Source organism: Microcaecilia unicolor, chromosome 10, assembly GCF_901765095.1.
Source record: "Microcaecilia unicolor chromosome 10, aMicUni1.1, whole genome shotgun sequence".
NCBI lineage: Eukaryota > Metazoa > Chordata > Amphibia > Gymnophiona > Siphonopidae > Microcaecilia > Microcaecilia unicolor.
Genome location: NC_044040.1, coordinates 92,047,132 through 92,070,773, shown reverse-complemented (window position 1 = coordinate 92,070,773; position 23,642 = coordinate 92,047,132). Strand labels below are relative to the sequence as shown.

General features: G+C 45.7%; 1 protein-coding gene across 2 annotated transcripts in view; it reads right to left on the bottom strand.

Annotated features, from left to right (window-relative positions):
• CREB3L2 (cAMP responsive element binding protein 3 like 2) overlaps positions 1 to 23,642 on the bottom strand; it is a 395,423-nt gene that overhangs the window by 308,479 nt on the left and 63,302 nt on the right. The window contains exon 3 of one of the 2 annotated variants that reach the window (XM_030215916.1): positions 9,069 to 9,244. In XM_030215916.1, the coding sequence (XP_030071776.1) occupies positions 9,069 to 9,244 (176 nt within the window). The remainder of the gene's footprint in view (positions 1 to 9,068; positions 9,245 to 23,642) is intronic. The other variant, XM_030215917.1, reaches the window with a different exon arrangement.

Sequence of the window (23,642 nt, the reverse complement as noted above, 5' to 3'; positions counted from 1 at the left end):
GAGGGAGTGGAAAGCATGAAAAAAGATCTGCGGAAGCTAGAAGAATGGTCTAACGTTTGGCAATTAAAATTCAATGCGAAGAAATGCAAAGTGATGCACTTAAGGAGTAGAAATCCACGGGATACATATGTGTTAGGCGGTGAGAGTCTGATAGGTACGGACGGGGAGAGGGATCTTGGGGTGATAGTATCTGAGGACCTGAAGGCGACGAAACAGTGTGACAAGGCGGTGGCCGTAGCTAGAAGATTGCTAGGCTGTATAGAGAGAGGTGTGACCAGCAGAAGAAAAGAAGTTTTAATACCCCTGTATAAGACGTTGGTGAGGCCCCACCTGGAGTATTGTGTTCAGTTTTGGAGGCCGTACCTTGTGAAGGATGTTAAAAAAATGGAAGCGGTGAAAAGAAAAGCTACAAGAATGGTATGGGATTTGCGTTACAAGACGTATGCAGAGAGACTTGCGGACCTGAACATGTATACCCTGGAGGAAAGGAGAAACAGGGGTGATATGATACAGACGTTCAAATATTTGAAGGTATGAATCCGCAAACGAACCTTTTCCGGAGACGGGAAGGCGGTAGGACATGAAATGAGATTGAAGGGGGGCAGAATCAAGAAAAATGTCAGGAAGTATTTTTTCATGGAGAGAGTGGTGGATGCTTGGAATGCCCTCCCGCAGGAGGTGGTGGAGAGGAAAACGGGAATGGAATTCAAACTTGCGTGGGATAAACATAAAGGAATCCTGCTCAGAGGGAAGGGATCCCCAGAGGCTTAGCCAGTGGTGGGAGGCGGGGCTGGTGGTTGGGAGGTGGGGATAGAGCTGGGCAGACTTGTACGGTCTGTGCCAGAGCCGGTGGTGGGAGGCGGGGCTGGTGGTTGGAAGGCGGGGATAGTGCTGGGCAGACTTATACGGTCTGTGCCCTGGAAAGGACAGGTACAAATCAAGGTAAGGTATACACAAAAAATGGCACATGTGAGTTTGTCTTGTTGGGCAGACTGGGTGGACCGTGCAGGTCTTTTTCTGCCGTCATCTACTATGTTACTATGTTATCCTCTTCTCAAACTGCTCACTCTCCAGTTTCTGTGCCTCAGCTCTTCCCCGCTCTGACCATCATCTGATAACTTTCACACTTAAACACCCTCCTCCCCAGTCCCGTCCAATCTTAACCAATACATTTAGGAATCTTCAGGTTATTGACCCTTCTACTCTGTCCTTCAGTGTTTCAAATCTCTTCTCTACCACTATGTTATCCAAGTCTGTCAATGAGGCTGTCTCTTCCTATAATATTATTCTCTCCTGGATACCCTCACTCCTCCCATTCCCCGTTCTGTAAAACGTACCAAACCCCAGCCTTCACTGACCTCTAGAATCCACTACCTATGTTCCTGTGCCCGCTCTGATGAATGCCTTTGGCTGAAATCCCATGCCCATGCTGACTTCATATATTTCAAATTCTTGCTGACCTCCTTCCAGTCTGCTCTTTTACTTGCCAAACAGGACTATTACATCCAGTTGACAAATTCTCTTGGCTCGAACCCTCGATGTCTCTTTGCCACACTGAACTCTCTCCTCAAAGTGCCTTCACCTCCAACTCCCCCCTTCACTTTCCCCCCAGACTCTGGCTGAGTACTTTCATGATAAGGTTCACAAGATTAACTTGAATTCTCAACCAGGTCACCTCCATCTCTTCTTCCCTTAGTCTTTTCTCTCAACCCTTCAACCCCTGCCTCCTTTTCTTCCTTTTCTGAAATCACTGAAAAGGAAACTACACATCTTATTTCCTCCTCGAAACTAACTACCTGTTCCTCTGATCCTATTCCCACCCATCTACTTAACACTATCTCTCCTTCTGTCATCCCTTTTATCTGTCATATCCTCAGTCTTTCACTTTTCACTGCCACTGTTCCTGATGCCTTCAAACATGCCGTAGTCACACCACTTCTTAAAAAACCTTCATTGGACCCTACCTGTCCTTCCAACTATTGCCCCATCTCCCTCCTCCCTTTCCTATCCAAGATACTTGAACATGCTGTTCACCGCCGTTGCCTTGACTTTCTTTCATCTCAAGCTATTCTTAGCTTTCGCCCCCTCCATTCAACTGAAACAGCACTTACTAAAGTCTCCAATGATCTGTTCCTGGCCAGATCCAAAGGTCTCTATTCTATCCGCATCCTTCTCGATCTATCTGCTGCTTTTGACACTGTTGATCACAGCCTACTCCTTGATACGCTGTCCTCACTTGGATTTCAGGGCTCTGTTCTTTCCTGGTTTTCTTCTTATTTCTCCCAGCGTACCTTTAGTGTATACTCTAGTGGATCCACTTCTACTTCTATCCCACTGTCAGTTGGTGTATCTCTGTCCTGGGACCTCTTCTTTTCCCCGTCTATACTTCTTCCCTTGGTACTCTGATCTCATCCCATGGTTTTCAGATCATCTTTACGCTGATGACTCCGGGATCTACCTCTCCACACCAGAAATCTCAGCCGAAATCCAGGCCAAAGTATCAGCCTGCCTGTCTGACATTGCTGCCTGGATGTCTCAGCCCCATCTGAAACTAAACATGACCAAGACTGAGCTTCTCATCTTTCCCCCTAAACCAACCTCTCCTCCTCCCCCATTCTCTATTTCTGTGGATAACACTCTCATCCTTCCTGTCTCATCAGCTTGTAACCTTGGGGTCATCTTAGACTCCTCCCTCTCCTTCTCTGCACATATTCAGCAGACTGCTAAAACCTGTCATTTCTTTCTCTATAATATCACCAAAATTCACCCTTTTCCTTTCTGAACATACTACCAGAACCCTCATCCACACTCTTATCACCTCTCGCTTAGACTACTGCAACTTGCTTCTCACAGATCTCCCACTGAGCCATCTCTTTCCTCTTCAATCTGTTCAAAATGCTGCTGCACGACTAATATTCCGCCAGTGTTGTTATGCTCATATTAGCCCTCTCCTCAAGTCACTTCACTGGCTTCCTATCCGTTTCCGCATACAGTTCAAACTCCTCTTATTGCCCTATAAGTGCATTCATTCTGCAGCTCCTCAGTACCTCTCCACTCTCACCTCTCCCGGAACTCCATTCACTGGGTAAATTATCTGCACCCTTCCCCTACACTGCTAACTCCAGACTCCATTCCTTTATCTTGCTGCACAATATGCCTGGAATAGACTTCCTGAGCCGGTACGTCAAGCTCCATCTCTGGCCGTCTTCAAATCTAAGCTAAAAGCCCACCTTTTTGATGCTGCTTTTAACTCCTAATCCTTATTCACTTGTTCAGAACCCTTATTCTATCACCCTCACTTTAATATTCCCTTATCTCTTGTTTGTCCTGTTTGTCTGTCCTAATTAGATTGTAAGCTCTGTCGCGCAGGGACTGTCTCTTCATGTTCAAGTGTACAGCGCTGCGTACGTCTAGTAGTGCTATAGAAATGATAAGTAGTAGTAGTAGTAGTAGTAGTAGTAGTAGTAGTAGTAATAGAGGCCTAGAGGCTGCCTGGCCCTTCCAAAGGCCATGAAAAGCACAAAAAAGGTGGACAGATGAAATTCATTCATCTCCCTCATGGAACAGCATTCTCTGGACATCTAGCTCATGGAACATCCGATCCCCAGGAACCAAACCTTCCGCCAAAAAGGAGGGCAAGCAGACATCTTGATTAACATCGAACAGAGACACCACTTTAAGCAGAAAGGATGGGACCATACACGGGGAACTTGAGTCCTCTGTGAAAGACAGATACAGGTCCCAGTAAATTAGTGCCTGCAGCTCAGAGATTCTACGAGAAGAGATGATAGCTACCAGAAACACTGCCCTGATAGTAAGGTCCTTGGTGGAAACCGAGCGTAGAGGTTATAATGGAGCACCAGAATGAGATCAGGAAAGAAGGGCGTAGCGGAGGATGCAGATGAGCCACCTCTCTGTGCAAAGCCAGAGATACCCTTCATCTTCCCATGAAAACCGGTTAGAGCCATTACCTGGACCCTCAGGGAGCTCAGAGCCATTCCCTAATACAGGCCTAGCTGCAGAAACTCCAGTTTATCAGGAATCTGAGCCCTCCAGAGAGACAGAAACACTCTCTGCACCAGGATTCAAGAATGTTTAAGCCATGAGACCTAGAGGCCTTCCTGGAGTGAAGCAGCATAGAGACCACCATGTGGGAGAACCCACACATCTCCAATAGTCTCCTCTCAAATTCCCAAACTCTATGCCATAAGGAATCTGAATCTTCCACGTCTACTGGCCCTAGTCAAGGCACACCCTGGCCCTTGCTCAGTGGATGATCCTCCACTAGGAGGCAATGGAGAACCACATACCACAGCCTGAAGGTAGACTATCAGAGACCATGGAAGGAATACAGATGGGTTCCTCCAACAGACACGGTTGAACGATGGTGTCTATCCTCCAAGAGGCCGGCTCCGTTCGTCAACTGACAAGATTATCCTGGACATCAACCTGAACTTTGGAGGACCCCGGTGATCCAGAATGAGCTGAAAGACCTGTTGCCCTAGCTCCCACCTCCCAAATCCAGGAGGGAGCGTCCGCGAACATCCATCTGTACCTTATCCTTGACTGCAAAGTGGGACTGCTGAAAGGGTCTACAGATGGGTCCTCCGTTCACTGACAGAGACATGCTGCATTCGGGGCCACCGCCTGACTTCTGGCGCCATCTTGTTGTTTATGTACGCCACTGTCAGAGCAGTGGTCCAATATCACTATGAACTTCCCCTCGAGGAGCAGCTGAAACTCTGGCAGAGCTAGGCAGCCCGCACAGGACTCTAGGCGATTATGGACTCGGCCCAAACTGTGAGCTTCCCAACTGGGGAGACTTGCATCCATGGTGACCAGAACCCACTGCAGGGAATTCAGAAAAACACCTCTCAGCAGATGAGTCGGACTGTCCCACTAGGCTAGACTGAGCCTCGCCTTGGGCAGCAGAGGCAGATGACAATGGATGTCCTGCGAAACAGAGCCCACTGCAGCAGGCGCATATGAGCCCACTGCAGCAGGCGCATATGAGCCCTCTGCAGCAGGCGCATATGAGCCCTCTGCAGCAGGCGCATATGAGCCCTCTGCAGCAGGCGCATATGAGCCCTCTGCAGCAGGCGCATATGAGCCCTCTGCAGCAGGCGCATATGAGCCCTCTGCAGCAGGCGCATATGAGCCCTCTGCAGCAGGCGCATATGAGCCCTCTGCAGCAGGCGCATATAAGCCCTCTGGCATATGAGCCCTCTGCAGCAGGCGCATATGAGCCCTTGCCCAAGGCACCACCTCCTCATAATAGCCAAGGTGCCCAAGAGCTTCCAGTAATCCAAAATCGTGGGCTCTGGGAGACTGCACAACCAACACAATTGCACCCGGGGTTCATCTTCCCACTCCTCCAAAACAAAAAGCATCCCTCTCACAGTGTCGAAGCAGACCCCAAGATACTCCAGGAACTGAACAGGGCCAGGTCACTACCCAACCCAGGGATTTGAGGAGGGAAATTACCTGCGAAGGTAGCCACAACTAGCCTCAGAAGCTAAGACGGTCTTAATCAGCCAGTTGTCCAGGCAGGGATAAACCTAAATACCCAGTGCTGGAGGGTGCGCAGCAACCACCCTCATCACCTTGCAAACATGTGGGGCACCACAGCCCGCCCAAGGGCAAAACCCCAAACTGAAAAGTGCTGCCCCAACACACAGGCACGCAGATATCCTTGTGATGATCTGCAGTAGGGAAGCGGAGGTAGGCTTCCATGAGATCCAGGGAAGTCAAAAGCTGCCCCAGCCTCACCAGGCGATGACCAAGCCAAGCGTTTCCATCCAAAGCACTGTATTCGCAGACAAGCATCCAGCCCCTTGGAGTCCGAGATGGGGTGAAAGAACTACCCTGTTACAAGATCATGAACTAGATGGAGTACCCTGTCCAGGCTGCACTCTGCCAGCCAAAAGTTTCCACCACTCATATATCACAGAGATGCTAAAGGGTAAGAGCGACAGCCTTGCGCTTTTGAGTCAAGCTGCGAGGCGAGGTCATGAAGATGTCTGGAACTAGGATGGGTGAACTCCATGGAGTTACCTCCTCTCGACCATCTCCCAGAACCCACTGAGCTAAGTGATGCGTACCCACTCGTTGCAGAAGAGACAGCCTGCCTCCCATCGGAAACAAAGGGTCCAACGTACCCTCACTGGGCAGGCCGAGTGGCTGCGGTCATGCCTGAGGGACTCGAGGGACCAGCTTGCTTGGGGCCTCAAAAGAACCCCTGCTTGAAGGACCTGCATGGATGAAGGGCACCAATACGGCACCTAAAGCGTCTCTCCCCCTTGAGGCCAAGGATTGCTGTGCACCTTGCCACAGCTCACAGAGCCATGCCTCCCCCATATCCTTCACCACTTCTCCACGCCATCACCAAACCAGCAAGCACCCCCTAAAGGCAGCTGACTCTATAAGCTTCTTGAAAGCCACTCCACACTCAGTGGTGAAGGCACAACCAACAGCAACTCTCCAACACAGCCACTGAGTGGGAAGCAAGATGGACCAGATCATAGAGGACATCCGCCCAAAAAGGCCATCTGAGCTCCAGGCAAGAAATCTCCGGGGATCCTGACACCTGCTGAAACCAACGCAGCATGGAGTTACGTAGTCACCACAGATAGCCACCTGAATTCTGAGCCCCCACCAAAAATGTCAGGTGGAGTTGCTGCTCTACATTCTTTTCATGGAGTTCCCTAAGAGCCAAGCCCCCTTGGATAGGTGCAGCGGTCACCTTTGTGACTGCCATAACTAAGGCATCCACCTTCGGGAAGACCCAATACTTCTCAACCTTTTCAGCGAAGGCATAGAGATTATCAAAAGCCCTGGCCACCCTGAGAGAGTACATCTGGGGACTCACTCTGACATCATTAGTAGATGAGATCTTTATGGAGAGGAAAATGCTTCAGGTCCTGAGGGACCCACTACTGAAGGCTTACGCTTAGCCAACGACCCAACAACATTGTCTAAAGAGATAAGACAGCTCCTCACAACAAAACGAGCTGGAGCCCATGGAACTGCTCTTCTACAACCTCCCGACAAGGAGGGTCCTCAGAAACTGAGTCTATGAGAAACTACGAGTCCAAGATGACTTCTGAGGTGTCCTCCACTCCCTCTGAAGAATGCTCCAGAACAACCAGCTCCATTCTACGGCACTGAGACACCAAAACAGGGCCATCCACCAAGAGAATGAAGGCTACAGTTAAGGCTAGGATTAGGTCCCAAGAGGGGTCCCGGTGCAGGACCTGCTTAACCATCTGGGTCAAGCTCTGGAGCCAAAAAACCTCCGGAGCCCCTAGGGACTCCCAGGGAACCCACCAGGACACCCTGCAGAAGGACCTGAGTGAGCAGGAATGAAAACGCCCGTCACGTGACCAGGAATTTATTCTCCCTGTAAGTGAACTGAGAGAGAAGGGAGGACTCTTACTGCCAATTTGCCTTGACAGGAACACTGCCAGAGGAATGTATCCATTTGAGCTTAAGGGGGGGGAGGGGAACAGCATATGTAAAATGCTCACTGTGGCTCATTCAGTCTCTTTTCTCTCATTTGCACAGTATAAAAATAAATTCATAATCCCTGTTCTAGCCCCTGACAAAGGGCATAATGCTAGCCAGGGGGGGGTATATATGTTGCTGAAGCTAGCACTTTTGACAGCCTCGGAGCTGCAGGTAGAGCCTGGAAAGTACACCCAAACAGGGTAAACAGGTGGGGGGAAGGAGACCTGCACACCTCTAACAAGGTCTCGCAGGACCAAGCCAAAGCCTCACACAGTGGCACTAAGAAGTGTGACTGGGGGCTGCACAGCCAAGCATCAGCTCAACCAGGTACAGTCCTAAGACTGAACCAGGAGTGCCATTAGGCTGGACCACCTCTGTGGCCATGGCTAGGCTAGGATAGAGACAAGAGACCATCAGAATAACCTACATCTGCTAAATGTAAGATAAATACTGGATTGTTCCAGGGAGCACCTCTGCTTATGCTGGTGATGTCATTGGCAGAATTCAGTTTCCTCTACAACAACCTTCTGGTAGAAAGGGATAACACACATTTGTGCAGAACGGTGGAGCTGACGCAAAGAAATTTCTTACTGTATTTGTTTTGGATTATAAATTTCAAAGAAGTTTCAAATAAAAGGAAGTTAAGAATTTTTGAAAGTCATTCCCTTTCATGGCCCAGGAGGAGATGTGCAGCTTATGCATACATAATTGGGCAAGTAGTGCAATAAGACCCACACATAGATTTTGGTAATTTTTATAGACACCTTTCTCCTACATGAGAGACATCTTTTGAAGCCAACCTCTCAATCAGATGTTCTAAATTTGGAGAATACCAAATTAAATTTAATGATGATGGAGATCTGGCAGAATTATTATTAATTTTTCCATTTGGAGACTCACATTGGTAAAAACAAAAACAAACAAAAGAAACAAGGGGGGAAAAAAGCACAATGACTACATAGCCAAAAAAGTTTCAAGGAGAACCTAGTTCACCTTCAGCTAAAAAAAAAAAAAAAAAAAAAAAAAGACTGCATATAAACACCAAGGAGACTCAAACAAAAGATGTCTGCGCTCAGAAAAATTTTTTTTCTCAGCTCTGAACAAGCTGCTGTTACAAATTAGTATCAAGATACATCACCCATTTGTGTGACTATTCTGTTCATCAACAAAGTAACAGCAGTTCTCAACCACAGCTGTGATAACATATTTCTAATTATTTTATTAATTTAAATATTTGTGATGCCACCCTCATGCATTCATTCTGATCATGACATCAGAAAAAGCTTCATCAAATCAGAATAGTTTCACTTCATCAATACTAATATGTTATAAGTCTATGAGGCTCGTTTTCAAAGCACATAGATTACTTACTATGTAACTTGGTAAGTCTATATGCTTTGAAAATGAGCACCTATAAGCCAATCACGAGCTCTAAGGCCAACATCACTAAGGTAATTTTTTTTTTCCTAAGGTACACTTTTATTACCAAGAAGGTCAAAAGGGTAGTTCATATAACTATTGCCTGCTTACAGTGAAGATTAGGAAAAATCAATATATTTTACCATGACATCAGGTGCAAGATCAGGATCTCCTCTCTCAGGTAGAGCTCCAGGCACTGGTGCAAGAGTCAGCATAACAGAAGGGACAAGACCCAGGGTTTCACACGTGGCCGATTCAGTATTTTTATTTGCCGAAGCTGGTTCTGTGTCCACGTGCCACCTCTCATTTTCCAGATCTACTGATAAAAAATGAGAAAGTATGTTAGCAAGAATCATTTCATACCCAGTAGTTTGGCTCTGCATGAGAAGGGGAGGCTCAATCAGTTATAAATCATGCCAAGTATGACATGTCTCCTTGCAGTTTCACTGCTCATCATTTGACTCAAATACGTTCTAGGACTCTCTAGTTGTTCCGGATGGGCTTTCCACCATTTTTATCATTCATTTGGGATGGGAATTCAAAACAAATTCCCAACCCAGATGAACAAAAACAATGGCAAGAACACTGTCCATTAAAATTCCCCACGTGGCCACATTTTGTCCACTACTGGGCTGCATCAGGGGATCAAAAGTAACATAGTAAAAAATGTAAATCATAAGTACAAATAATAATCACATATATGCTCCATTAAAATCAGTAAAACTGAATTAAAAATTACGTACGCACACAAACATAGAACAAGAACAGAACCCACAGTTAAAATGCAAGGTAACTAACTTCACAGTTGTGAAGAAATTGCCCTCCCACAGGAGGTGATGGAGATGAAAACGGTAATGTAATTCAAACATGCGTGACAAACAGAAAGGAATCCTGTTTTGAAGGAATAAATCCGAAGAATCTTAGCGGAGATTAGCTGGCGACGCCAGTAACTAGGAAACAAAGTTGGTGCTGGGCAGACTTCTACAGTCTACACCCTGATCGTGACTGAACAGATGGGGATGGGCTGGAGTGTAAATTTTAAGGGGCTTCGACATTGGCTTCAGAACTTTGTACAAGAAGAGTGCTGGGCAAACTTCTGCGGTCTGTGCCCTGAGAAAGGCAGGGACAAATCAAACTCGGGTATACATTTAAAGTAACACATACCATGTAGCATAGTAAATGAAGGCAGATAAAGACCTGAATGATCCATCCAGTCTGCCCAACAAGATAAACTCAATTTACATGTAAAGTGAGTTTATCTTGTTGGGCAGACTGGATGGACCATACAGGTCTTTATCTGTCATCATTTACTATGTTACTATGTAAATTGAATAGAAAGCATTATAAGAGCATATTCATGATTAAGTGGCTAGTGAACTCAGTCATCTATCACAAATAATTCGAGCTAGGGAGGATACCTTTATGTCATACAACACTATAATCCTCTTCAAAATATATATATTTCAAAATGGCTATCCTTTAACGTTTAGCTGCATACTTATGCTCAATTCTTAACCATTAGGTAGAAAAAAAATGGAAAAAAGCCTCAATAAGTTTCGTCAAGGTTCTTTCGCTGTCATCACTGGCAAAAATCCTTCATCCACCATTTAATTTATTTCTCAAATCACAAAATATATAACAACATATCTGAACATGATGCCCAGTATAATCAGTTCGCCGTGGCCGACTCTGGCCAAAGTTTCGAATCTTCCTCAGGGTCCCTGGCAGATCGCTCTGTTAGATGCAAAACAGTACATTAGTGATGTTTGCAACTTAAACTAATAAGACGCCTTTCTCACTTCACTGTTCTGACATCTGATTCAACGTTTCAAAACTGCAGCTCTCTTGTGAAACACCCTGGAATATGGCGCCTCCATTTACAGACTGATGTCAGACGCTGGCAACCTGGTAAATCCAATCAGAGCAGTTCCATTCAGAGCTCTTATCTCGGATACTATCAAATACTGTTAAAAAAAAATGACTCCACTCAAGTTTAGAGTTCAAACCTGTCGGTTGTAGTGTCTGCAAACAAAAAAAATCCATTTTTGTTCCAATTGGGCAAGGAGGTGTTTATGGTCGTCTTAAAGTAAAGTGAACATCAAGAAAGTTGGTGCTCCTCTGCTATGCACTGTGAAAAAGAGCAACACAGTTTTGAATCTTTACGGTGCATTATTCTACAGCAATTGAAACTAAACGATAGAGGAGGCGACCATAAACAACCCCTTGCCCAACTGGAACAAAAATGGATTTTTCATTTGCGGGCACTACAACTGACAGGTTTGAACTTGAGTGGAGTCATTTCTTTTAACGGTATTTGATGGTATCCAAGAGAAGAGCTATGAATGGTACTGCTCTATGAATGGATATTTCAGATTGCCAGCGTCTGACATCGGCCTATAAATGGAGGCCCCATATTCCAGGGTGTTTCAAAAGAGAGCTGCAGTTTTGAAGCGTTGAATTGGATGCCAGAACACTGAAGTATGAAAAGGCGGCCTATTATTATTAGTTTAAGTTGCAATGTAATTTCACATCATTAACGTGTTGTTTTGCATCTAACATAGCGATCTGCCATGGACCCTGAAGAAGATTCAAAACTTTGGCCAGAGTCCACCATGGCGAACTGATAACACTGGACATCACGATCAGATAAGTTCTGTTATATATTTTTGTGATTTGAGAAATAAATTAAATGGTGGATGGAGGTTTTTTGCCAATAACAGCGAAAGCTCCTTGACGAAACAGGCTGTAAGTCTTAATCATAAGGAGTCTTATTGAGGATTTTTCCTCCATTTTTTTCTAATGGTTAAAAATTGAGAATTGAGAGGAAGTGACGTCATGGACCGGGATGGCAGCTGGAGCGCTATTAAAAGTGAGCAAATCCCGTAGATTTGAGCAGCATCTCGAAGCTTGGATCGCAGGGGAGAGGTCCCAGAGATATGCTGCCGAAGAAGGGGCTGGAACAATTCCATTTCATGACGGAACAAAGCAAAAAAAACGCTGGCAGTCTCGGCGGGGCCAGAGCGGAGTGAGTCCAAGATGGCGGCGATTCCAGCTGTAACCAAGGAGGAGCATACTGAGGAAGGACTGGAGGACTCTAGCGAGATTACTAAATCGGATGTGGTGGGTTGGTTTCAGGACTTGAAGGCCGATCTGGCGGGGGTACGAAGAATGTCCAAAATGCCCTGAGAGAAATTAGGGCTGAAATCCGCGACCTGGAAACATGTGTCAGTGAGGTGGAGAAGGGGATGGAGACTCTTAAGCAGGACATGGGAAAACTCCATAAAGTAGTGAATGCTGACACGGTGGAAGTGCAACAACTAAAGGAGCAGTTGGAAGATCTAGAGAATAGGTCGCGCTGAAATAATTTGAGTTTTAAAGGAGTCCCAGACTTGGATATGTTCAGCAACTGTGAAGCAGTGATTCGAGAGCTGTGTGGGCACATATTGAATCTTGAGGAAGGGGTTCAATTACCGGACCTCCACATCCAGAGAGCGCACAGAGTGGCTGGCCCACAGCGAGATTTCAACCCAAGGGACATTGTAGTGTGTTTCGCTGATTTTCCCATGAAGGAGCAGATATTGTCTAAAGCGAGGCAGCAAAAAGATTCTTTGGAAGAACTGCAAGATTGGAGTGTTTCAAGATCTGCCATGGACTACTTTATAAATGCGTCGATCCTTTAGAGAAGTCACAATATTCATGAGGTCAAGAGGGATCCGCTACAAGTGGCTATTCCCCTTTGCGATGTGGCTAACGGTGGATGGGAAGTCGCGCAAAGTAAAGGCCCCGGGTGACGCCTGGTCAACATTGCGATCTTTGGGGTGTAGAGGTGTTCCAGTACAGACTGAGCTCCCGGAGACCGCCAAGGAACCCAGAGCAGATTCAGCGTGGTAGACGGTGGTGGAATGGGGAAAGAAATCTGATAAGCAGGCTTCCTGAAGGAAAACAGACTTAAGTGGACTGGCGGCAGATTGATTATTTCACTAAGGACATTATGCAGATAAGCAACCATTTCAGGGGGTGCTATGCATAGGGGGTCAGGTGGGCATGGCACCCTAGTAAGAGTGGGGAGTATGGGAGCATGTTGGAACATTGTGAGGGGTGAGCTGAGAGACTGGAGAGATTTGGGGTGTGGGAAATATAATTGTGTGTGTCTGGGGGTGGAAGGGTGGAGGGATGCTAGACAGGAAGGTAACGGTTAAGTGAATGTAACAGATGTGGGGGAGTGTGGAGTGACGAGAGGGCAGGGGATGGACTGTTGTGAGGCCAAAGTCCAGGAGAGTGCGTTTATTCATCGTGGGATGGCTGATCTACTGATAGAGAGATTAGATAAAGGGAGGGAGAGGGTTGGGGAGGAAGGGGGAGGGACTGTGGATATGTTAAAGCAGGGGAGAGTGGGTTTGGAGCAGGGGGAGGGAGAAGAGAGGCCTTACTGGTGGGTACATGGAACGTGAACAGGCTCAATAATCAGGGGAAGCGCAGTAGAGTATTTAAGGAGTTGAGCAGGCTGAAGTGGGACGTAACGTTTTTACAAGAAACACATTTAAGACAAAGAGATATTCACATGCTGCGTCGTAAGCCTTTTCGGGGAGTGGTGGTACATCAGTGAAAAGGACCAAAGAGGATGGGGGGAGTGACCATATTGATAAGACAAACTTGTGGGATTGTGATTAAAAAGGTGTTTCGAAATACTAGCAGGCGCTGTGTGGCCCTCAGAGGGTGGTTGCAGGGCAAGGAGCTGATACTGATCAATATTTATGCACCAAATGTGGGGCAGAAGAAATTCTTTCAAACATTAAAAGGAGAGATTTTTGGATTTGTGGGAGGGTAGGTAGTGGTAGGGGGGGATTTTAATTTATCCCCCAATGCAAAGTTAGACCATTCGACAGGAGGAGGGCAGCAGAGTGGTCCAGGACAGAAGGTATTGTTGCAATTTATGAAGGGATTGGAGGTGGTGGATTGTTGGAGGTTGCTGCATGGGGTGCAGCAGAATTACACCTTTTACTCGCATGTAGCGCAGACCTATTCCCGTATAGATGGGTTGTGGGTGCATCGCAACGGACGGCATATGGTGGAGGTGGCTGAGATAGGGACCATTTGTGTTTCTGATCATGCGCCAATGTGGATTAAACTAACTGGGATGGGTCTTTGCAGGCGACAAGGAGTCTGGAGACTTAATGAGTCACTGCTAGGCAATGAGAAAGTGAAGGAAGATACTAAGCTTAATATTCAAGAGTTCCATCGCTTTAATGATAATGGGGAAGTAACTGACGGGGTGTTATGGGATGCGTTGAAGGTAGTGGTGAGGGGGGCCTTGATTAAGTGGGGATCGCGCAAGAAAAGGGAAAAAGGACAACACTCACTAACTTTGTATATGAGGTTATTACGCTTAGAAAAATTGCACAAACGAAACCCTACACAACAGATATGGGAAGACCTTAAACAAGTGAGAGGGGAAATACCACAATTACAGATGGCAGATGTTGATTTCATGAGAACTAAGCTAAAGCAGCAATATTTTGAGTTTCCCAATAAATCAAGTGCAATGTTGGCCCGTTATTTACGGGCAAGGAGAGGGCGCTCCCTTATCCAAAAGTTGAAAGATGGTGGGAGGAGGTTGGCTCTATGCTGATTCAGATATTGGAAAATGCTTTGTGCAATATTACCAAGATTTATATAGTGCCTCTGAGGGTGCATCGGCTGCAGATATAGCTCGTTATTTGGATCAGGTTCCATTACAATGATTGGATGAATCTGAAAGGGCTCAGCTTGGGGAACCTAATGGACTAGGGGAGGTACAGAGGGTAATAAAAAGGCTTCCCATTGGTAAGGCCCCAGGATTAGATGGATACTCAGTGAGGCTTTACAAGTGTTTTGTGGAGGAGCTGGGAGATTTATTGATGTGAGTGGGTAATGATGTTTTGGAGGGCAATGGGCTCCCGGTATCCATGTCGGAGGCTGGGGTAACGGTCCTGCCTAAACCTGGGAAAGACCACACTGTTTGTGGTTCATATAGACCTATTTCACTTCTGAATGTGGACGCAAAGATAGTGGCTAAGATCCTGGCTAACAGGTTGGCTAGGGTACTGCCGAAATTGATTCATATACATAAGTACGTAAGTAATGCCACATTGGGAAAAGATCAATGGTCCATCGAGCCCAGCATCCTGTCCAAGACAGCGGCCAATCCAGGCCAAGGGCACCTGGCAAGCTTCCCAAACATACAAACATTCTATACACGTTATTCCCGGAATTGTGGATTTTTCCCAAGTCCGGGAATAACATGTATAGAATGTTTATACATTTGGGAAGCTTGCCAGGTGCCCTTGGCCTGGATTGGCCGCTGTCGTGGACAGGATGCTGGGCTCGATGGACCCTTGGTCTTTTCCCAATTCCACTATATCTTTCTTGAGATGCGGCGACCAGAATTGAACACAATACTCAAGGTGCGGTCGCACCGTGGAGCGATATAATGGCATTATAACATCCTCACACCTGTTTTCCATACCTTTCCTAATAATACCTAACATTCTATTCGCTTTCCGAGCCACAGCAGCACACTGAGCAGAAGGTTTCAGTGTATTATCGACGACAACACCCTTTCTTGGTCCGTAACTCCTAACGTGGAACCTTGCATGACGTAGCTATAATTCAGGATCTTTTTCCCCACATGCATCACCTTGCACTTGCTCACATTAAACGTCATCTGCCATCTAGCCGCCCAGTCTCGTAAGGTCCTTCTGTAATTTTTCACAATCCTGTCGCGAGTTAATGACTTTGAATGACTTTGTGTCATCAGCAAATTTAATTACCTCGCTAGTTACTCCCATCTCTAAATCATTCATAAATATATTAAAAAGCAGCAGTCCTAGCACAGACCCCTGAGGAACCCCACTAACTACCCTTCTCCATTGTGAATACTGCCCATTTAACCCCACTCTCTGTTTCCTATCCTTCAACCAGTTTTTAATCCACAATAGGACTTTTCCTCCTATCCCATGACCCTCCAATTTCCTCTGTAGCCTTTCATGAGGTACCTTGTTAAACACCGTTTGAAAATCCAGATACACAATATCAACCGGCTCCCCTTTGTCCACATGTTTGTTTACTCCTTCAAAGAATTGAAGTAAATTGGTCAGGCAAGATTTCCACACACAAAAGCCGTGCTGACTCGGTCTCAGTAATCCATGTCCTCGGATGTGCTCTGTAATTTTGTTTTTAATAATAGCCTCTACCATTTTCCCCAGCACCGACGTCAGACTCGCCGGTCTATAATTTCCTGGATCTCCCCTGGAAACTTTTTAAAAATGGGCGTTACATTGGCCACCTTCCAATCTTCCGGTACCATGCTCGATTTTAAGGATAAATTGCATATCACTAGCAGTAGCTCCGCAAGCTCATTTTTCAGTTCTATCAGTACTCTAGGATGAATCCCATCCGGTCCAGGAGATTTGCTACTCTTCAGTTTGCTGAACTGCCCCATTACGTCCTCCAGGTTTACCGTGTAGTTAGTAAGTTTCTCCGACTCGTCCGCTTAAAATATCATTTCCGACACCGGTATCCCACCCAAATCTTCCTTGGTGAAGACCGAAGCAAAAAATTCATTCAATCTCTCCGCTACGTCTCTGTATTCCTCCATCGCCCCTTTTACCCCTCGGTCATCCAGCGGCCCAACTGATTCTTTTGTCGGCTTCCTGCTTTTAATATACCGAAAATAAATTTTACTATGTTTTTTTGCCTCTAATGCTATTTTTTTTTCATAATCTCTCTTGGCCTTCTTTATCTGCGCCATGCATTTGCTTTGACACTCCTTATGCTGCTTCTTGTTATTTTCAGACGGTTCCTTCTTCCATTTTCTGAAGGCATTTCTTTTAGCCCTAATAGCTTCCTTCACCTCACTTTTCAACCAGGCCGGATGTCTTTTGGAGTTCCGTCTTTCTTTTCTAATTAGTGGAATATGTTTGGCCTGGGCCTCCAGGATGGTATTTTTGAACAGCATCCATGCCTGTTGTACAGTTCTTACCCTCTCAGTTGTCCCCCTAAGTTTTTTTCCCACCGTTCTTCTCATTTTATCATAGTCTCCTTTTTTAACGTTAAACGCTAACGTATTTGACTTCCTGTATATAGTTACTTCAAGGTTGATATTAAAACCGATCATATTATGATCACTATTATCAAGCGGCCCCAGTACCATAACGTCCCTCACCAGATCATGCGCTCCACTAAGGACCAAGTCTAGAATTTTTCCTTCCCTCGTCGGCTCCTTCACCAGCTGCTCCATAAAGCTGTCCTTGATTTCATCAAGGAATTGTACCTCTCTAGCGGTGTTGGAGATCCTTAGGGAATTTGAAAGATATGCTGGTTTGAAGGTTAATATGGATAAAAGTGAGCTATTGGGGATTTCTCTAACCCACATGGAAGAGAGTAGATTGAGAGACTGTTTGCTTTCAAATGGGCCAAGAAGCACATTCAATATTTGGGGATTCAGATTCCCAGGGATCAGAGAAGGGTGAATAGTTTAAATTATGGAAGGATCGTGGACCAAATTCGGCTGGTTATCCCAATGGAAGGGGTTGTGGCTTTCCTGGTGGGGGCATATGGCAGTGAAGATGAATGTGCTGCCTAGATTGTTATTTCTGTTTCAGTCACTGCCAGTAGTGGTTCCGAGGCAGACACTTAAACAACTGCAGGGTTTTCTGTCACAGTTTATTTGGGAGGGCAGACATCCCCGTTTGGCAAGACGTGTATTGTGGGGGGCTCCCGAGAGGAGGGGTAGAGCGGTGACCAATATTGAGTGGTATTATTTTGCTGCCCAACTGTGGATGATTATAGAATGGGAGAGGGGAACAACAAAGCCAGCTAGTCAGGTGGAGCACTCGTATAGACTTCATAGGCCAATGAGTTCCTACTTGTGGACTACTGAAGGAGTGGGAGTGATTTTGGCTGGGATACAAAATCCGTTTGTGAGACATCTGGTAGAACTGTGGGGAGAACTGCAGAGGAAATTGGGCCATAGGGTATCTACACTTGCGTCTTTGTGATGGGAGCCAAAATTTGGGGCTGGGAGACAAAATGCCATATTTGTGCGGTGGGAACAAATGGGTATATTGAATTTCCGAGCTGTGCTACAGGGGCGTAGGATGAAGAGTTTTGATACGCTGTGCTCCATGTATGGCCTACCTGGGGAGATATTTTTTCCTATTTACAGATTCAACACTTTGTGGGGCCACTGGGTTGGAGGGGGGAGAACCCTCAAGAGATAGAATGTCTGGAAAACCTGTGGCTTTTATTGGAGGAGGGAGCCCAGACCTATCAATGATATATAAATTTTTTCGGGGATGGGATCCCAGACCATTTAGCTTTCAGGGGGCTTGGGAAGCAGATTTAAATTGCAGTTTTTCCGATCAGGAGTGGGAAGCTATTTGTGGGGAGGTTCAGAAAGCTTCAGTGTGTGTTTTGGTGCAGGAAAATGCATATAAAGTTCTCACTAGATGGTATTACACACCGGAGAGGCTGCAGCGGATGTACCCAGGTACTTCGGCTCTATGCTGGAGGTGTAACTCTCAATTGGGATCATTTTTACATATATGGTGGACATGCCCCAGGGTGGTGCCATTTTGGCAGGCTGTTATGAAGGCGTTGGTAAAGTTAACTGGATCATCTTTGGTGTGCAGTCCTTTGATGTGCCTCTTGGGCTTACATAATGAGAGGGATTCTTGGGAGGAGTGTAAATGGCTGTGCTTGGGGTTGGCAGCAGCTAAGTGCCTCATAGCACAGCATTGGAAGAGGGTGGACTCCCCAACATTGGGTGATTGGAAGTGCAAATTTGGTCAGTTAATACAAGTGGAGTGCCTAATGGCATACTGCAGGGAGGGGGTACTGCGACATAAAGGCGGATGGGCTCGATTACAAAAGCGATTGACATGCATTTAGGATGGTAGAGTATTACAGGAGGTGGGTGGGAGAGGGGAGGGGGGGGGGGAGAGAGCGTGTCCCAAAGAATCAGGGGGCATTCTCAAGTTGAGCAGGGGTTGGATGTGGTTGGTGGGGCGGGAGAGGTGATGGTGTATACTATGGGCGCACGGTCTGTCTGGGGACGGATATTGTTTATGGGACTATTTTGATAACATGTGTTGTGGGGAAGTGTATATAGTTGATAAGCTAGTTCAAGATGTTAAAGTACAGCAAATGATGGCCCCTGCATGGGCAAATATGAGCAGGATGTGCTCTTTGCGAAAATGACTGTTACAGAATTATTACAATAAAAAAATTTTAAGTGGAAAAAAAAAGAATTGAGAATTAAGTACGCAGCTAAACGTTAAAGGTTAGCCATTTATATATATTTTGGAGAGGATTATAGTGTAGTTAACTCAAACATGCCATATCCATAGTTATGAGATAACAGTCAAGGGGACATTGAAGCAGAATTTGCATGCATACCAAAACAGGGACAGACACACACAAGTCTCTTCTTTAAAACAAATTAGGCACTAGTGTTCCAAAAGGCAAATGACAAGTTGTTATCAAAATCACTCCTTATACAAGCCTTCCTTTAAAAGGAGAAATTAGGTTATACCTAATAATTTTCTTTCCATTAGTCCAGAACCTGTAGGATAGTTGTGTCCATCAACCAGCAGGTGAAGATAGAACACTGAAAACTGAGCTGAGACATCTCTCTTTGGATCCAGCCAAGCTCCTCAGTATTTATGTAGACAAGCAGTAAGGATAAACTCAGAACACACAACACAACCTTAAACAACTCGACAACCTAACAATAACCAGATGAGCAAACGTGTGGACTTCTCATCTCTGGACAACTTGTAGAGAACAAGATATGCATGAAGCACCATGCAAGATGACAGTTATTTGATCCATTGCTTTGCACTAACTAAACATCTCAGAAACCTCAGGCGGGCTCTGGAATACTGGGAAGGACTAATGGAAAGAAAATTATCAGGCAAGACCTAATTTCTCCTTCCATTACATAGCTTCCTACTATTCCGGAACCTGTAGGATGATTAAAAGCAATCTGTAGAGTGGGTGAGATCCTAGTGCTGCCGCCCTGCGGGCCAAAACCTCAAAACTGGCTTCCAAGTGACCTGCAACGTCCACTCTGTAGTGCTTGGCAAAGATATGTAAAATCGACCGTGTTGCACCTTGCAAATATCCGCAGGAAAGATAGTAAGGAAATCTCCACCCAGAATGTTGCTGTACGCCTTGTAGAATCAGCCCAGAATGCCTGATGAGTCCAGATATCTAATGAGAACTCTTTGCACATCAAGAAGCTTCAAGGAATAATATTGAACATCTTCGTCCTCCCTGCAAAAGGACAGAAGCTCCACAGATTGGTTGAGATGAAATGCTGATACTGCTTTTGGAAGAAAGGAAGGAACAGTGAAGAGAGACTCCTGCCTCCGAAAAGCAGAGAAAGGGATCCTGACAAGAGAGCCTAAAGCGCCAAAGCCCTATGTGCAGACACAACAGCCACCAAGAACGCTGTCTTTGGCTTAAGAATTTTCAAGGAGACATTCCAGAAGGGCTCAAAAAGAGGCTCATGAAGAGCCCAAAGGACTAAATTAAAGGTTCCTCTCTGAACATGGCATACGAAAGGGAGGCCACATGTGGCCCACACCCACTCCCCGCAAGAATTGAAAGATATATGGGTAAGCCACAAGAGACATCTTCTGTAAGAAGCTCCTGAAACAGGCCAAAGCCGCAACCTGAACTTTTCGAGAACCCAATGCCAATTCTTTCTGAAGATTTGCCTGGAGAAACGCTAGGATGTGCATGATCTGAGCAGAGAAGGGAGAAAATCCGCACTCAGAACACCAGCCCTCAAACATTCTCCATACCCTTGCATACACCATGGGCATTTCTAAGCCTAAAGCAAAGCAGAAATGACCAAATTGGAATAACCTTTTTGTCTCAACCAAGTCTTTTCAATGGCCGAGCCATAATACCAAAGGGGCACGGACTAGATCTTGCTTCAGTAGCCCGTGTACCTGCGGAAGACAGAGAGGATCCCCATCCAGCAGCTGAATCAGGACCACATACAACGGTCAATCCAGGGCTACAAGAATTCTTCTCCGGCCAGGGCTGCAGTAGGTTATCGAGCCCCTCAAGCCCAGTTTTTTCCAATGGCTGAAGAATTTGGGCACTTTGGCACTCCTTTTCGTTGCCATCAAAGCCAGAAATGAAAATCCTCTTTAGTCCACTATCAGCTGAAAACCCTGACTGGTTGGTTCCCATTCTCCTGGGTCCAAAGAGTGCCTGCTGAGAAAGTCCACTTCCACATTTAAGACCCAGCGATGTGAGCTGCTGACAAGCAGAGATATTTGTCCACCCAACTCATGAGGGAGGCCACATCCACCTCCATCAGACAGCTGAGGGTCCCAACTTGCTAGCTGATATAAACCACCAACCTCACATTGTCAGAGAAAACTTGGACTGGGGCCCCTGCCAGAAAGGGAGTGAAGTCATGTAAGGCATTTTGCACTGCCCTGAGCTCCAAACAATTTATTGACCACCGAGACTCCTGTTCCATCCAGGTGTCCTAAGCCAGATGGAGCCTGTAGTGAACTCCCAAATCAGAAAGGGTCAAATTCCTGGGTAACCACCACTGCGTTCTCCGTCTGATAACCAGAGTCCAAGGAAGATGATGGTTGTACTTCAGTCACACCAGAGACCAGCAGCAGAGAAGAGACTCCTATGATAGCCACATATGAGCCCTTGCCCATGGTAAGGAGGTGGAAAGAAGCACTTGAAGAACCAAAGGAACTTTAATGCAACCAGCATCTATGGCACAAACAAAAAAACCCAACACAGCCATTTTTCAGCAAAACCATGCCTGCAAAGGTCATTCACATCTATCAGACAGATTAAAAATACATGAATCAATGTATAGATACATAAATAAGCATAAATATATTTAAAATATTTTTAAAAATAATGCATACATGAATTGATCAACAATATAAAATATTAGATACAACCATTTAAAACAATATGTTAATAATTATAATATATAAATACAGAAAAGGGACAATAAAACTTGCATATTTAAGAGCTAATTAGTAAAAGCATATTAATAAGAAAATAAATCATAAATAAAAATGTGCACAGGCCCTAAAACAATGACACACTAAATGAAAGGAGCAACACGCAATACTTACTCTCTCCTTTATGGTGTTCATGTTATTTATGCTTAAGCAATACACTGATTCATGTATTTTTTTTTTTTATCTGTCTGATAGATGTGAATAACCCCCAACGCAGGCATTGTTTTGCTGAAACACAGTTCTTCAAGTACGTCTTTCCACCTCACTATCTTGCCTTATGGCACCACTTCCATTTCTGCCGTCACTGACCCCAGAACCTAGACATATTCCCAGACCCTAGGCCTGCCTTGAGTGAGAAGACGACGAAATCTATTAAACCAGCTTCTACTTCCTGCATTCCATGAGGGAGATGCTCTTCCCTGTTGTGTCAAATAGAACACCTAGATACTCCAGCGTCTAGTCTCCTCTTCTTGAAATTGATCATCTAACCCAATGGCTGCAGAAGACGGACAACTTTGTCCACTGCCGCCACGCTGTCTCAAAAGAACGACAAACAAATGTGCCAGTCATCATGATATGGGTGAGATCCGATTATCTGATGCTGAAGGAAGGCCACCCCACTACCATAACCTTGGTAAACGTTTTTGGTACTATGGCGAGACCAACGGTCAAACTGGAAGTGATGGCCTAGTATCACAAAACATAGAAAGCTGAGGCAGCAGCCATATGGTATATGCAAGTACACCTCCTTGATTGAGGGTGGTGAGAAATTTTCCCACTTGAACCAAGGCTATCACTGCTCTTAGTGTTTCCAATGAGAAAAGCGGGACAATCAGAGGCAACAATTTAGACCTCTGCGATCTAAGACCAGACAAAAGGTGCATTCCCCTTCTATGAGACAATGAAGTAGACGGAAAATCTGCCTTGTCCCTGTTCGGCCTGGGGAACTGGAACAAAATCCCAGAGCATCAGCATGGAATCTACAGTGGCCTGAACCTCAACCGCCTTGGTTCCCTTTCGACAAGGAGACTTCAAGAAGAGAGGAGCAACCAGGCAGAAGAACTCCAACTTGTATTCTTCTGTAAGAATATCCAGAACCCACTGATCTCATGTGATTTTGGCCCACACCACCCAAAACTCCTGAAGACCTCCTCCCACTGAAAAAAGAGAAGAGCGGGCCAGCTTTACATTATAGCGAAGCGCGAAAGGCAGTAGGTGTTCTAGCTGACCGAGAGGAGGACTTCCTGCTCACACAAAAGGAAGATTGGAGTTCCTAAAAGCAGTCCTTCTGACCACATTGCTGACACCATCTGCTGTCTCAAAATCGAGATCAAGAGCCCCCTGAATACCGATGACCAGAGGCTCTCAGCTTATCCTTTGGCAACCACTGTGGCTTAGTTTCTCCCAGTTCTTCACCAAGTTACTGAGATCTTCTCCAAACAGCCACTTAGCCCGAAAGGGCAGTTTAAGTAGACATGACTGTGACGCTGCACCTGCTGCCCAATGCCACAACCAGAGTTGCTGATGTACCGTTACAGCCAAAAGACATACTGCAGGCAGTAACCCCACGTGTCATAAATAGCATCCGATAAGTAGGTCAACCCCACTTCCAGCTGTACGTTATGGTGCCTATCTTGTGTTGCAGACTGCTGATGCCATTTC